Source organism: Nerophis lumbriciformis, linkage group LG28, assembly GCF_033978685.3.
Source record: "Nerophis lumbriciformis linkage group LG28, RoL_Nlum_v2.1, whole genome shotgun sequence".
NCBI lineage: Eukaryota > Metazoa > Chordata > Actinopteri > Syngnathiformes > Syngnathidae > Nerophis > Nerophis lumbriciformis.
In genome coordinates this window covers 16835567-16850426 of record NC_084575.2, presented here as the reverse complement: position 1 = coordinate 16850426, position 14860 = coordinate 16835567, and the positions used below count along the sequence as shown (strand labels likewise).

General features: G+C 43.9%; 2 protein-coding genes across 3 annotated transcripts in view; one reads left to right on the top strand and one right to left on the bottom strand.

Annotated features, from left to right (window-relative positions):
• The first annotated feature begins 1031 nt into the window (after positions 1 to 1031).
• Positions 1032 to 5729, top strand: sdc4 (syndecan 4). 2 transcript variants are annotated; one of them, XM_061923769.2, is made up of 5 exons: positions 1032 to 1418; positions 4098 to 4281; positions 4356 to 4399; positions 4476 to 4671; positions 4762 to 5729. In XM_061923769.2, the coding sequence occupies exons 1-5, from the start codon at positions 1359 to 1361 to the stop codon at positions 4911 to 4913; spliced, it is 636 nt and encodes a 211-aa protein (XP_061779753.1). In that variant the 5' UTR covers positions 1032 to 1358; the 3' UTR covers positions 4914 to 5729. The 2 variants fall into 2 exon arrangements, with proteins under 2 accessions (XP_061779753.1, XP_061779754.1); XM_061923770.2 differs by having other exon boundaries at positions 1035 to 1418; positions 4101 to 4281.
• Positions 5730 to 8026: 2297 nt separating this feature from the next.
• The window catches only part of oser1 (oxidative stress responsive serine-rich 1), a 7296-nt gene continuing 462 nt past the window's right edge, over positions 8027 to 14860 (bottom strand). The window contains exons 2-4 of the mRNA XM_061923768.2: positions 14162 to 14271; positions 8946 to 9056; positions 8027 to 8868 (exon numbers count right to left, since the gene is read on the bottom strand). Coding sequence (XP_061779752.2) covers positions 8100 to 8868; positions 8946 to 9056; positions 14162 to 14238 — 957 coding nt within the window. The 5' untranslated portion in view covers positions 14239 to 14271 and the 3' untranslated portion in view covers positions 8027 to 8099. The remainder of the gene's footprint in view (positions 8869 to 8945; positions 9057 to 14161; positions 14272 to 14860) is intronic.

Below are 14860 nucleotides of genomic sequence, written 5' to 3'. Positions count from 1 at the left end.
TACTATTGCAATACGTTATTCATGTCAACATACAAATTATGGACGTTTGAATATAATCACCTTTGTGAAGAGTTCATCAGAATTGTTCCTCCAAATAACTTTTTTAAACTTTCCACACCATGAATGTTGACGTTTCCACTATTATCGTTTTCTTTTCTTTTTTAATGAACTATCGAGAACATTCCCAGGGGTTTTTTTAAAGAAAGAGAACGTTTTTTTTTACCGGAAAGTGACGTCACTTTGAGGAATTTCCACACCACGGGAAGTTGGCTGCTCTTCCACCAAAATAAAACATGACGTAACGCGTTGGAAACCAAACACAATCTGACTCATTGTTTATTATAATGAAAATGTAACGGGTAGAGATTGAAACAGAAGATAAGGTTGAACTGTCCAATGTTCCAGGGCGTGGGAGGTAACAGTTACTAACTAACCAACGAGACAATGTTAGTTAGAGGGAGTTTGAAGTTTATTGCATGTTTACAGCTTCAACATGATTCATCACATATTTCAAACATTTGTCATTATTTCTACATTTGGTTAGTTGAAGTTTATTTCGAACCTATTTACAATTTCAACATGATCACATGATAATCACGTATTTTACATTTCTCCAAACACTTTTACCATGAATTGATTAACGTGGACCCCGACTTAAACAAGTTGAAAATCTTATTCGGGTCTTACCTTTTAGTGGTCAATTGTACGGAATATGTACTGTACTGTAATGTGCAATCTACTAATAAAAGTTTCAATCAATCAATCAATGTCCGAAAAGGACAAAAAAATAATCATACACCTTTTCGAATGACAGCAACCACTAACACGTGTGTTCACTTCCTGTTCTCAATTTGTCACGAAATTTACATAAATGCAGTTCTCTAAAGTTATTTGTTCTTTTAAACGTGTGCTTTTATTTTGGAGCGGACGCCAATGTGGGCGGAGCCAACTTGTCGTATGTGACAGACTTACGGTAAATCATGGAAACTGGCGGTGACGTCACGAGCCAGCAGACCCCTGATTGGTCGAGAGCTCTGCGGGCACAAGTTATAGCAGAGCGATCGAAAAAATCTGTGAAAGTTGAGACTGCGCGGGGGACGAAAAACAACACGAAGACGAAGAAGAAGAAGAGAAGAGAGGAAAAATAAAAGACAATAAACTTTGCCGTTGACCTCCACAGTGAACAGCCCGAGGACAAGTGAGACATTTACACGACTCGAGTTTTTCCCGAACATTTCCCGACCTTGCTGCCTCGAGAAGGGACTCGTCTGCTAAGCCAAGCAGCCGCGCAGTTATTATTTTTTATTATTTTGAAACTTTTTCTGGACGTCCGCATCCGCAAAGAAGAGGCAAAAAAAATGCTCCATTTTGGCCTCCTGGTGCTTTTAGCTGCCTCCTCCTGTGTCTTCTCAGAGTCGGTAAGTTGGTCAACGAACTCGCCGCGGCTGCCCAGCTAGCTTGCTAATTTAGCTCGAATGCTAATCGACTAATTGGCCTTAGTTTGGAAGAAGGAATGTGTTTATGGCGTGTGTGACGTAAGTTTGGTACAATAAATGTTTTAGCGCGGTGTGAGTGTGTGTGTGGCCGCTGCTATTATTCAGCGAGGGGCCAGATTGGGGGAGAGGCAAACTCACTTCTGCCCCACAAGTCACATCAGCGCCCTTTGATCTGTGTGTGTGTGTGTGTGTGTGTGTGTGTGTGTGTGTGTGTGTGTGTGTGTGTGTGTGTGTGTGTGTCTACGCCCTGCAAGCCTCGTCACGTGATCAACCTGTATTTATTGAACGGTTCGTGACGTCATTGCTCCAAGCCGAAGATGAAAAAGTCACATTTAAAAAAAAAAAGAATCCCGCAAGTGTTGCATGCCGGAACACTTCAAAGATCAAAGGTCATTTGCATGCCACCCACAAACCAAAAAAAACCAACCTTCCCCCCCTCCCCTTCCCCCTATTAGCCCAGTTAGCAAATTTAGCCAGGACAGGAAGAGAAGGGATCTCGTAGTGTTCCGAACGTGCGCTATTATGCGCAACATTCCTTGAAGCCGTTGTCCCCTCCTCCCCCCCCCCTCCCTTTTTTTTTTTAATTTCCCTCTGGAATGTGACCTCTGGTGACCTTGAGGGATTTTGCACACTTGGAGGGATCTCAATGGAGTCTTTTCCCAAGGGGGCATCCTCTGTTGTCCCGGCAAGGACGCTCCAACACTTGGTCACCATTTCACGTTTTTTTTTTGGAAGTCTTGTTGCTGCTTCTTCTCGACTCCGTAGACCGTTCGACGTGTTTGCGTGTAATCTCGTTGGAACGTTGTCATGGCGACGTTGTTCTTTAAAGTATCTTTCTTGTGGAATGGCGTCCCCTTGCAACTTCCTTGTATCATGTATCAGGATGTAGCTACTGACTGTGGTCGCCATGGTGACATCCAGTAAGTGTCATGTGACTTGTGACCATACTTGCCAACCCTCCAGATTTTCCCGGAAGACTCCCGAATTTCAGTGCCCCTCCCGAAAATCTCCCGGGGCAACCATTCTCCCGATTTCCACTCGGACAACAATTTAGGGGGCGTGCCTTAAAGGCACTGCCTTTAGCGTCCTCTCTCACCTGAAAAGGAGACTATTATGTCTCCGTTATCCATAGGTTTATCTACAGCCCATAAAGTAGACAGACACGGAGCTATTTCTCAACATCCGGATTCCCATCATGCATTGCTTCAAAACTACGGCAAGTAGTAATGTCCAAAAACATAACAGAGACGAAGCAAAAGAACGAAGAAGAGACATGGCGATGACGAGTAAGAAGAAGAAGTACGCTTGCAAGTTCCAAAATGATTGGAAAAAAAAAAAATTCAGTTCATCCAGGACAGCTCGAAGGGGAAGGGGTATGCTGCCTACACATTTTGCAGATCAGACTTCTCCATTGAACACGGTGGCCGAACGGATATACTCATTCATGAACGGATTATATATATATATATGTATATATATATAAGAAATACTTGAAAATATATTAACCAACCCCCCCACCCACCCCCATGCTTGTGACGGAACAAAAAAACACATTTTGACGAGCTGTGAGAGTCATAACTGACTTCCCAGTAAACTACTGTATTTGGTTCTTACTTCCTGGCTCCGTCCCGTTCCAGGTTTTTTCCCATAATTTTACCTGACATGAAAAATCCTGCACATGCATTGTAAAAACACTGAGTAGAGGGGCAGCACGGTGGAAGAGGGGTTAGTGCATCTGCCTCACAATACGAAGGTCCTGAGTAGTCCTGAGTTCAATCCCGGGCTCGGGATCTTTCTGTGTGGAGTTTGCATGTTCTCCCCGTGACTGCGTGGGTTCCCTCCGGGTACTCCGGCTTCCTCCCACCTCCAAAGACATGCACCTGGGGATAGGTTGATTGGCAACACTAAATTGACCCGAGTGTGTGAATGTGAGTGTGAATGTTGTCTGTCTATCTGTGTTGGCCCTGCGATGAGGTGGCGACTTGTCCAGGGTGTACCCCGCCTTCCGCCCGAATGCAGCTGAGATAGGCTCCAGCGACCCCGAAGGGAATAAGCGGTAGAAAATGGATGGATGGATGAAAAATCCTCTTAGCACTGCTGGCAGTTTAAAGTAAAGTACCACTGGTAGTCACACACATACACAGTGGCCTAGTGGTTAGAGTGTAAGCCCTGAGATTGGTAGGTTGTGAGTTCAAACCCCGGCCGAGTCATACCAAAAGCCTATAAAAATGGGACCCATTACCGCCCTGCTTGGCACCAATGGTTGGAATTGGGGGTTAAATCACCAAAAATGATTCCCGGGCGCGGCACCGCTGCTGCCCACTGCTCCCCTCACCTCCCAGGGGGTGAACAAGGGGATGGGTCAAATGCAGAGGGCAAATTTCACCACACTTAGTGTGTGACAATCATTGGTACTTTAACTTAACACACACACACTAGGTGTGGTGAAGTTATCCTCTGCAATTGACCCACCCCCTGAGGGGAGCAGTGAGCTTCAGCGGTGGCCGCGCTCGGGAATCATTTTTGGTGATTTTAAGTACTCAAATAGAAATCTTAATCGTTATTGTGACAAATGTTCTCTCTTCTTGGCATGTGTCCCAGCAGGTGAGGGAGACAGAAACCTGGATGCCCCTGAAGGCCACACACTTCGTCGCCATGGCAACGCGCCACCACGATTCGCAGGAATTGTCGGGAGACGGACAGAACGGCTCAGACTTTGGCTTCGGGGACGATGAAGACTACTACGACAATTACGAAGACCTGATGTCGGGGTCTGGTGACGGAGGTGCGTGTTTCTACGGCAACTGCGCACTAACGCAAACTACTTAAAACTGACGCTTTTGGGTTTTTTTTCAACAGAGACGACGCAGTCGACCGGCCGTGACGTGGCGACGCCCACTGAGGTGAGAGGATGTCCCTGGCAGACACGGTTATTCCTCCTGGTGACTTGGATAGATATTTAATATTCTTCTTTCTCAGCCTGATGCTGACAACAAGATTCCCGAGGCGGAGCCGCCGACGCCACCCGGCGCCAACGAGGTGGAGATAGTGCAGAACAGCAATGAGATTCCTCTACTGAGGAACGGGCCAGACCCTGGCGCCGAGCTGCCGTCCAACGTGTTGATGTCCCACGCCACCAACGACAGCGGCTTCCCCAAAACCGGAGTCCTAGCAGGTCCGTGTCACTTATTTGTTTTATATTTCCATAAAAATGTTTTTGTGCTGCGTTTTCGATCTTACTGACTTTTATTTTGGTTGGTTGCAGCGCTCATCGCAGGCGGAGCCGTGTGCTTAACGCTCGCCATCTTGCTTGTCTTGCTGCTCGTCCACCGCATGAAGAAGAAGGACGAAGGAAGCTACGAGCTGGGAAAGAAGCCCATCTACAAGAAGGCTCCCACTGCCGAGATCTACGCTTAGGCTCCGCCCAATAGTCATCATCAGCAATGGGACTGACTCCTCCCCCTCCTGAGCCAACCAGGGGCCTTATTTGTCCTTATTTATTCACTACACAACCTGGATGACGCTAATCTCCCTCAGAATATTCCAGTTGTAATTCCCGTGAGGGAGTTGACCTTCATGATTTTAGAGCACACACACAAACTGACGTGAAAACCTAAAATGAATCCAACCAGTTTCAATCTCTTTGTCATGTTAGCATGGCCGTGATGTTACAAGTTAAGCTAACGTTAGGTTGGTGCTCCATGTTGTTTGAGTCAGGTGACGTCGAACAGCGCCTCCTACAGGCTGACAGTAGCCAACGGCATGGAAAGGCAGCTTTGGCTTAGCTTAGCAAAAAGCAGACTCCCGAGTAAGAAGCTACTGAACAAGTTTTTCTGTGGAGCGTTTAACTTCCAACCCTTTTCCTATAAACACGCCTCGCTAGTTTGTGAATATTTGTGTACTTCCGTAATTGTTCTAGCAGTGGACGTTGTGGTACTTCTTTGTCAATAAGCTAGTTTTTGTTTTTGTTTTCAAACAAGGTACGTAAAAGTGTCTGCCAAAAATTTCAAGCCAAACCATTTTTGATACTAACTTGTTAGAATGTTTTTATATGCTAGTTTGACATTTCACACCTTTCTATTTTTCTAGAAGCCCATGATTATGTGAAACTTTGACCTCCCACTGGCAAACCGCGTTTTGAGGCTTGCGGCGCGGTATGCCAGTCTGCTGCTGAAGGTCAAAGGTCACCAAACTGTCATTATTTTTGGAAATAAACATTTTTATGCACATCAACACGCTTTATCATTTGGATGCCAATCGCATGACCATGCTAATGCTAAGCTAACATCATCCCTCAATCAATCAATCAATCAATGTTTATTTATATAGCCCTAAATCACAAATGTCTTTGTGTGCAGAGTGTGAATGTGAGCAGGTGTAGCTAATGTTGTGACTGGGTGAATCTATGTAATTTTTTATGAAGTTTATGTTATGGCCTGTTAAGACAGGGCATGTCCAGTTTTGTATTTTAGTTATTTTTCCCTCTGTTGTATTGAGGTTATATTTCTGCGCTCTTATTGAGGTTTCTCCTTCCCTTGAGTTTGTGTCATCCTGCTGTGACGTAATCAATCAATCAATCAATGTTTATTTATATAGCCCTAAATCACAAATGTCTCAGGGCTGCACAAGCCACAACGACATCCTCGGTTTAGAGCCCACATAAAGGCAAGGAAAAACTCACAACCCAGTGGGATGTCGATGTGAATGACTATGAGAAACCTTGGAGAGGACCGCAGATGTGGGTGACCCCCCCAACCCCTCAAGGGGACACCGGATGCAATGGATGTCGAGTGGGTCTAGCATAATATTGTGGAAGTCCAGTCCATAGTGGATCTAACGCAGTGGTTCTTAACCTGAGTTCGATCGAACCCTAGGGGTTCGTTGAGTCGGCCTCAGGGGTTCAGCGGAGGTCAAAACACACCCGACTCATCGTGTAAATAAAAACGTTTCCCTATCGGCGTATTACGGATACAGCAACAGCAGAAGTCACACTGATTTGCAGGTGTGTAATTTGTTGTGAGTTTATGCACTGTGTTGATTTTGTTGTTTGAACAAGGTGATGTTCATGCACGGTTCATTTTGTGCACCAGTAAAAAAAAACATGGTAACACTTTAGTATGGGGAACATATTCACCATTAATTAGTTGCTTATTAACATGCAAATTAGTAACATATTGGCTCTTAACTAGTCATTAAGTACTTATTAATGCCTTATTCGGCATGGCCTCATTATAACCCTAACCCTCTTACCCTGGCCCTGACCCTAAACAAATAACACTAAATTAAGTCTTTGTTACTTAGAATATGTTCCCCATATTAAAGTGTTACCAACAACATACAACTTTGTCTTGAATTTGAAAAAAACGGTGCGGCGTCTTCAGTAATGTGGACGCTGTATCGATCCGTTGTGGTGAAGGAGCTGAGCTGGAAGGCAAAGCTCTCAATTTACCGGTCGATTTACGTTCCCATCCTCACCTATGGTCATGAGCTTTGGGTTATGACCGAAAGGACAAGATCACGGGACAAGGGGCCGAAATGAGTTTCCTCCACCGGGTGGCGGGGCTCTCCCTTAGAGATAGGGTGAGAAGCTCTGTCATCCGGGGGGAGCTCAAAGTAAAGCCGCTACTCCAGATGAGATGGTTCGGGCATCTGGTCAGGATGCCACCCAAACGCCTCCCTAGGGAGGTGTTTAGGGTACGTCCGACCGGTAGGAGGCCACGGGGAAGACCCAGGACACGTTGGGAAGAATATGCCTCCCGGCTGGCCTGGGAACGCCTCGGGATCCCCCGGGAAGAGCTGGAAGAAGTGGCTGGGGAGAGGGAAGTCTGGGCTTCCCTGCTTAGGCTGCTGCCCCCGCGACCAGACCTCGGATAAGCGGAAGAAGATGGATGGGTGGACTAAAGAAGGGTTCGGTGAATGCGCATATGAAACTGGTGGGGTTCGGTACCTCCAACAAGGTTAAGGTCTAACATAATAGAGTCCAGTCCATAGTGGTGACGAGATCCAACTTCCATGGTTGACTTTCACAAACATGGTGGATGTCTCGCTCTCAAAGCCTATCAAGTTTAACTCCCCACTTGGCAGGGGAGTAAAAAAAAAAAAAAAAAAAGGTGATCTTTTAATGTCGTAAAGTGCACCTCTGACCACCTCCCTCGGGTCGAAGGTCAGGTGACAAGGCTTCAGTGTATCAACATTCACACTAATGAGCTAGCATTGTACGCTAATGAGCTAGCGCGGAGGAGTCTCTTGTCTTCATGCAACTCACATTCCTCAACAGTGGGCACACATTCTTCCGCCCAGCAACAAGGAGCTCTTTGTAGTGAACATCTGCGCTTTCATTGGACCTTGGATGGCCAGGGAAGTGCTCACATCCTTACTCCCTCAGGGAGCGTCTTCTCTAGGACTATTGCATCCATCAAGACTAGGAGGAGAAACATGGCGGATGATTCCCCACTAGTGATCTGAAAAGGACTGAAGCCTAGTGGCCATTTGTTCAACATGTTTCCCATGAAAATAAATCAGGCAAGAAGTTAGACTTTTGATTTTATTGGAAACAAAAAAAAACAGAAGGTGTTCTGGTCAAGTGACTTGTGCACAGTGCTTTCAAGTGTACATCATCTCGGCCATGTGCGACATCTTTTTGGGGATGTACAGGTAAAACTCCATGTAACCCGACAGGTCCTCGATGGTGACGTCGTCCACGAAGGCGCGCGCCTGCTCCGAGCAAGAGCGAGGAGATGACAGTGAGGGTGGAGCGGCGGCGGCGGTGTTACAGTCAGTTCTGGGGGGGGCTTGTTGGTGCTCGCACTCCGACATGACGTCACGCAGTCCCGTGAAGGAATACGCCTCCACGCCGTTCCAGCCTTCAGCTTTAGACCGGCACTCGCACTCGACCGCCGCCTCGCTCGCTTTCTGGCGTTCTGTGATGGCATCAGTCAGAGTACACGTGCAAGGGGAACGTGCGCCACCGCACAGTTTGGATAAAGCCTTGAAGTCAGTCGACTCGACAGCGGCTTCCTGTACACTTCCGGAACATTCCTCGTCCCTTTTGGGAAGCGCGGTCGGCAAAACCCTGGCTGAGAAGTCTGCTGGCAAGGAGGGTGAAGACACGGCAGCTACGACGGGCGTGACATAACCTGCGGTCGAACCGAAAACAGCCGAAGAGGCGGGGTCTTTGCCGGCGGCAACGGCGCTTCCTCTGTCGGGACAAGACTCGGTAGGCACTGCCAGGCGCTGTTGCTTCAGACAGCCACCAGGAGGCACCAGAGTGGAGGCGCTGCAGTAGGTGAACCTGGCCGCATGCAGGATGGGCGACTTGGACCTGCGCCGGCGTTGCGTTCGACCCGCCGCTCTCGACGTCTTTCTCGCGCAGCTGAAGAGAGAAGGACTCGCTTGAGCGTCAATGGCGCACACTTCCTTGTTTGACGCGCCATCTTTGTCTCTACTCACCCGTGCCAGTTGTCCTTTGAAGCGCCCAGTTTGGACTTGACCGCGCTGACGTCCGCACAAACCCGCGCCGCTGCTCGGGGAGATTCGGGAACGCTCGCCGCGCCGAGCGCACTGTAGAGACGACAACCGGACAAAGGACACTGTCACACTCATAAAATATATCCAGCTCCATGCTAACATTGTTTTTTTTACTTTTTTGTAAGACAAAAACATTTTAATCACATTTTTAATCTCATTTTCACAAATAACCGGAACCTTTGTAGAACCTTTACTTGCTTGAACAGGTCGATATGACCTACAAATGGCCACCGGCCCACACTTTGGATATTGTGCCCTATAACCAGTGTTGGGACTAACACATTACTGTAACGCCGTTACTTTCGGCAGTAAATAGTAATCTAACGCGTTATTTTTTATATTCAGTAACTCAGTTACCGTAACTACATGATGCGTTGCTGCGTTATTTTATGTCATTTTTTATGTAGTATCGGCTAGAAAGTGAGAAGATCTGAGTGTGTTTTATTGGAGCGCTGCGGAAGAGGCGACAGAAAAGAGGCGCGCTGCTCTGTGTATGTGTGTGTGTGGGAGGGGGCGTGTCTGTGTTTACTAAGGCTGAAACGACGCGTCGACGTAGTCGACGTCATCGGTTACGTAAATACGTCGACGTCGTTTTTATGCTTCGACGCATGGCATATTTACGTCACACTGCCGTCATGGCGGAGTGCAAAGCAGATGATGCGAGCGGTGCGAGCGAGGGAAAAAAAGCACGCCAAAAGTCGTCAAAAGTGTGGGAGTATTTCAATAAACTGCCTAATAATGTTGTAGCGGTGAACAGCTGTCTCGTCAGCTGAAGCGCGAGCTCGCAACTGTGGCTGTTTAGCAACCAGCCAAACCCCACTTAATAAAATTATATTTTATCTTAGAGCACATCCGCATCCCTATTCACCTAGGCAACCCCAGGAAATGTATATAAATCGGCATTATTTCGGCCAGTCGGCTTATAAAATCAGAGCCGATCAGTTTACGTTCGCGCGCAGGTATAACGCGGCGCGCTCCTGTCTCATCTGTTGGTGCGCGAGCCCAGTAATTAGACCGCTGTGTCAAATCAAGGAGTACAAAAGACGCCAGCGCAGAGTGGAAAAAGGTTTAGTTCATTACAGATAACCCAGAGTTGTGCCAAAAGTATGTAAGATTTAATATTTCTCTTCGTGGGTGTGGCGCACCTGTTGCGCTGGTGAGATGGGGGGGGGGGGGGGGGGGGGGGTTGTGTGCATGTAGCGTGCTTAGTCTGGAGGCTAAATACACACAGTGTGTTATGTAACTGTTGTTTAGTGTTGATATTCTTTGCTTAGTTTGATAAATGTTGGAGCAGTTTGCTTCATCAGGAGGGTGAAGTCGCTCAATTTAAAGTGTTGGATTTAACTGTGTTGGATCATTGGCTGCTGGTGAGGGCATAGAAAAAGGGGCATTTTTCTACCAGTAGACAGCGTTTAAGATTGAGTGTTTCACTGCTAAATTAATAATATATTTATATTAAATATGGATTTTAAATATGTATCTAAATAGGTGGTTAATTGGTTAGGTATTTATGTATTTGCATATTGGGTTTTCTGTTGCATTTATCTATTGTGTTTCTGGTGTTAAATGTATTTTATATGTATCTTGGTGCATTTATGTTGAGACAATTTATTTAAAATCTGTTTTAACTTAAAGGGAAAAGATGTGTCCATTTTCTTGCACTTGTTTAATGGTTAAGAGTTTGATAGCCTAATTAATAGTTGTAAATTATGGGATTGATAATTGATTGATTTTTTACAGCATGTTAATCTTGTGGTGTTTTGTCCTTAAAGGTTTTTCACCTACTAAAGAAGCTAAAGGCTACTAAAGGCTACTAAAGACAGCTTATGACAGCTAAAGAAACTAAAGTCTATTAACACTGCTAAAGACTGCTAAAAAGACTAAAGAAGAAAAAAGAAGCTGTTTCTTGGTTGAAAAAACTGTTGCAAACTAAAGGAAAATAAAAGGAAAAAGTAACTACGGTCTGGTCTTTTGAGTGAAATCCAGAAGCCACATTCAGCATTGGTACATCCCTTCAAGTGTGGGATAAGCACAGCGAAAAAAGCAAAACACTTGACAGTTGTTGTATGCACACTGTGTCGAGCGGAAATGGCCTATCATAGCAGCACAACGGCTATGAAGGAACATTTGAAACACCCGACACCCGACAGCGTTCTTGCCATCACCATCAACTAGTCAATCGTCCGCGTGAGTATACGTTGTCATCATTACACAAAATCATGAATGTGTCATTTGTATCTGCGTTGTAAATTCATAAACTAAAACACTGTTTCGCTCTGAGAGGCGCGTTTGGCGTGCCTGTTCAGTGTTTACAAAGACGCGCTCCTCTTTAACGCTAACGTTAATTAGTTTTGCAAATACCTTTTACAACATTAACAGTTACATATACTATGTACAAACCAACAATTAACTTTCACTTTAATCATACTATCATTGTTGTGTTATTAAGCAAAATAAGCAATACTTTTACTTTTGTTGAAATGTTTACACTGTTACAGAATATTTCGTTTTGCACTTTTTTGTATTGGATGTTTATCTTTATTTTTGCACATTTTAAAGCAAAATAAGCAATACTTTTACTTTAGAAATGCTTATACTATTGCAGAATATTAAGATTTGCACTGGATGTTTACTTTTATATTTGCACATTAAAAAGCAAATAAGCTACTTTTAATTTTGTTAAATGTTAAAAGTTTTAAATGTTTACATTGTTACAGAATATTTTGTCATGTTGTTGTCAATGTTGACTGAGTGGCCATACTTTTTTTTTTGTATATAAAAGTCATGCCTTTTGAAAAAACTGGCCAACATTTATTTTTTCATCTTCATTTTAAATAAAAAAAATAATCGGTAAAAGGAAAAATAATCTATAGATTAATCGAAAAAATAATCTATAGATTAACCGATTAATCGAAAAAAATAATCTATAGATGAATCGATAGAAAAATAATCGTTAGCTGCAGCCTTAGTGTTTACTAACAAGACATCATGCTGAAGCCCAAAGTCGAGTTTCTTAACATGGAGATATTCTCACTACTTTTCTTTTGTCGACCACAAAGAAAAGAACATTTTAGTTAAATGTAAGTTGTGTCTTGGATCAAAGATCCTATCCTAGCAATTCAAATCTGCTGAAACAGCTACAAAAGCAACATGCTTCGACGACGCTAGTAAAGAGAGACACACTTCACCTCCTAAGCAACAGCGAGGACAACATTGATAGAAACATTGCAGCACTGAAGGTACATACACTGTCAATTCTCTTACATACTCTTTCATTCTAGACTTCTAGAGTGTTTGATTATCACATCACTCTAAATGTATAGACTATAAAGTTCAAAAACATAAAGAGGGATCCTAGTGGGCCAGGCCAATCTTTCCTTATCTCTAAACTAAAACTGGGCAAATGTGTAGAGTGTTCTGGGCTTCAGACATGATTTTATTTCAGAAAAAAACGTCTGGTTAGGCTTTGTGTATGTAGTGTGTGCCTTCCTTGGTTTACAGCTATGTTGTTATTATGCTGTTTGTTACTTATGTATGTTATGTAGCAGCTATTTAAAATAGTTGTGTCAATTTGTTCTGGCCTGAAACAAATTGGCCCTTTTAAACATATCTTTGTCTTTGTGTGTTGTATGTAGACCACATTCCTTAGCAGAGTTCAGTGATGCAAATGCATGTCAAGTTGATCAACAGATTGCATTATTCTCCAGTGCAATAACAGTACTGAAATGAAGGCCTAAAGGGCATTAAAGGAGGCCTTAAAAAAATACAAAATATATATAAGTAACTAAATAGTTACTTTTCACAGTAACGCATTACTTTTTGGTGTAAGTAACTGAGTTAGTAACTGAGTTACTTTTTAAATAAAGTAACTAGTAACTGTAACTAGTTACTGGTTTTCAGTAGCTAACCCAACACTGCCTATAACAATTTACTTTTGAAAGATGGGTAAAAGATCAATCTTAGCACTCTTTGTGAAAGACTCAGGGGTCTGCAACCAGCTAGTTTTTGCACCGCCATGAGTCTTTCAAAGTTCTGCATCAGCCATTCAATTCTAGGGCTAATGTTTTTTGGTGAGAAACCATGAGACTTAACTTGCCATGATTTAGCTTGTTAGATTTTTTTGTTGCTAATAAATAGAGATGTCCGATAATATCGGCCTGATAAATGCTTTAAAATGTAATATCAAAAATGATGGTATCGGTTTCAAAAAGTAAAATGTATGACTTTTTAAAACGCCGCTGTGTACACGGACGTAGGGAGAAGTACAGAGCGCCAATAAACCTTAAAAGGCACTGCCTTTACGTGCCGGCCCATTCACATAATATCTACGGCTTTTCACACACACAAGTGAATGCAAATCATACTTGGTCAACAGCCATACAGGTCACACTGAAGGTGGCCGCATAAACAACTAACACTGTTACAAATATGCGCCACACTGTGAACCCACACCAAACAAGAATGACAAACACATTTCGGGAGAACATCCACACCGTAACACAACATAAACACAACAGAACAAATACCCAGAATCCCTTGCAGCACTAACTCTCCCAGGACTCTTTAATACACACCTCCCGCCCCCTATCTCAACCCCGCCCACCAATAATGCACTTTGTGACTTCAATAATAAATATGGCAGTGCTATGTTGGCATTTTTTTCCATAACTTGAGTTGATTTATTTTGGAAAACCTTGTTGTTACATTGTTTAATGCATCCAGCGGGGCATCAAAACAAAATTAGGCATAATAATGTGTTAATTCCACGACTGTATATATCGGTATCGGTAATTAAGAGTTGGACAATATCGGAATATCGGCAAAAAAGCCATTATCGGACATCTCTAGTTCGAACTCATATCTGTCAGTAGACCCGCTATGGAAGCGCTGAAAAACTACAACAAATGGGCGGGGAGAAGACGCTGTTAAAGTGAAGCCCCATAAATAAGACTGCCCACAAAACGGCACGTTCTGAAGAAACAGTCGGAGAGCTGCTTGAAAACGGTCTGTAAAACATAATATATGCAATATTTTGACTAATGACCCACTATTACAAGTTATGTAGACCACGGAAGTGTTTTAAAAGTAGAAAAAAAAATTCATAACACGACCCCTTAAGTGATGAGTTAAGCGCTTACCTCTCAGCGTCCACTCGCAGCTTTTTGAACGCCGTCTGCAACGTTTCCTCCTCGCGGTCCGTCCCGCCTGCCGCCATGGTGGGCGGAGTCAACTCTGACCAGCCACCCAGCTGAGCCAATAAACAGAATGTAAGCTCACACATGTGATACTATGAGTCAACTTGAAGGCACACTTGAATGTTAATTATTATAATGTTGTCTTCCATACTGCTGGGAAAGAGAATGTATTCCACTCTGGAAAATTGGGCCTTGATTTGTTGTTGAAAGTAAACAACAAACAACATGGCTGACCACTTCAAGAAGCCTGTTGTTAAGCATTAGAAATATCCATCTATCCAATTTCCATCTCGGGGTCGTGGGAGTGCTGGAGCCTATCCCAGCTGCACTCGGGCAGGGTACGTTCAAGTCAATTTATTGAAAATGTGTGAATATGCGTCAGTATACACCAAACAACTGTATAAACAGAAAATATGCAACGTGTATGCAAACAATTCTGAACACGAAATTATTGTTTGACATGCGTCAGATTTGTGTGACGTCAGTCAGCTAAAGTGCTCCTACTTGCTGCACTTTTCAATAGTGTATGAAAACCTGACGTCAAATGTCTTTGCCCGTAACTTGACGTGGGACCCAGACAACAAAAATATTTGTGAAAATTCATAATGAAGACAAAAGTGTCAAGCGCAACTGTGTCTGTGT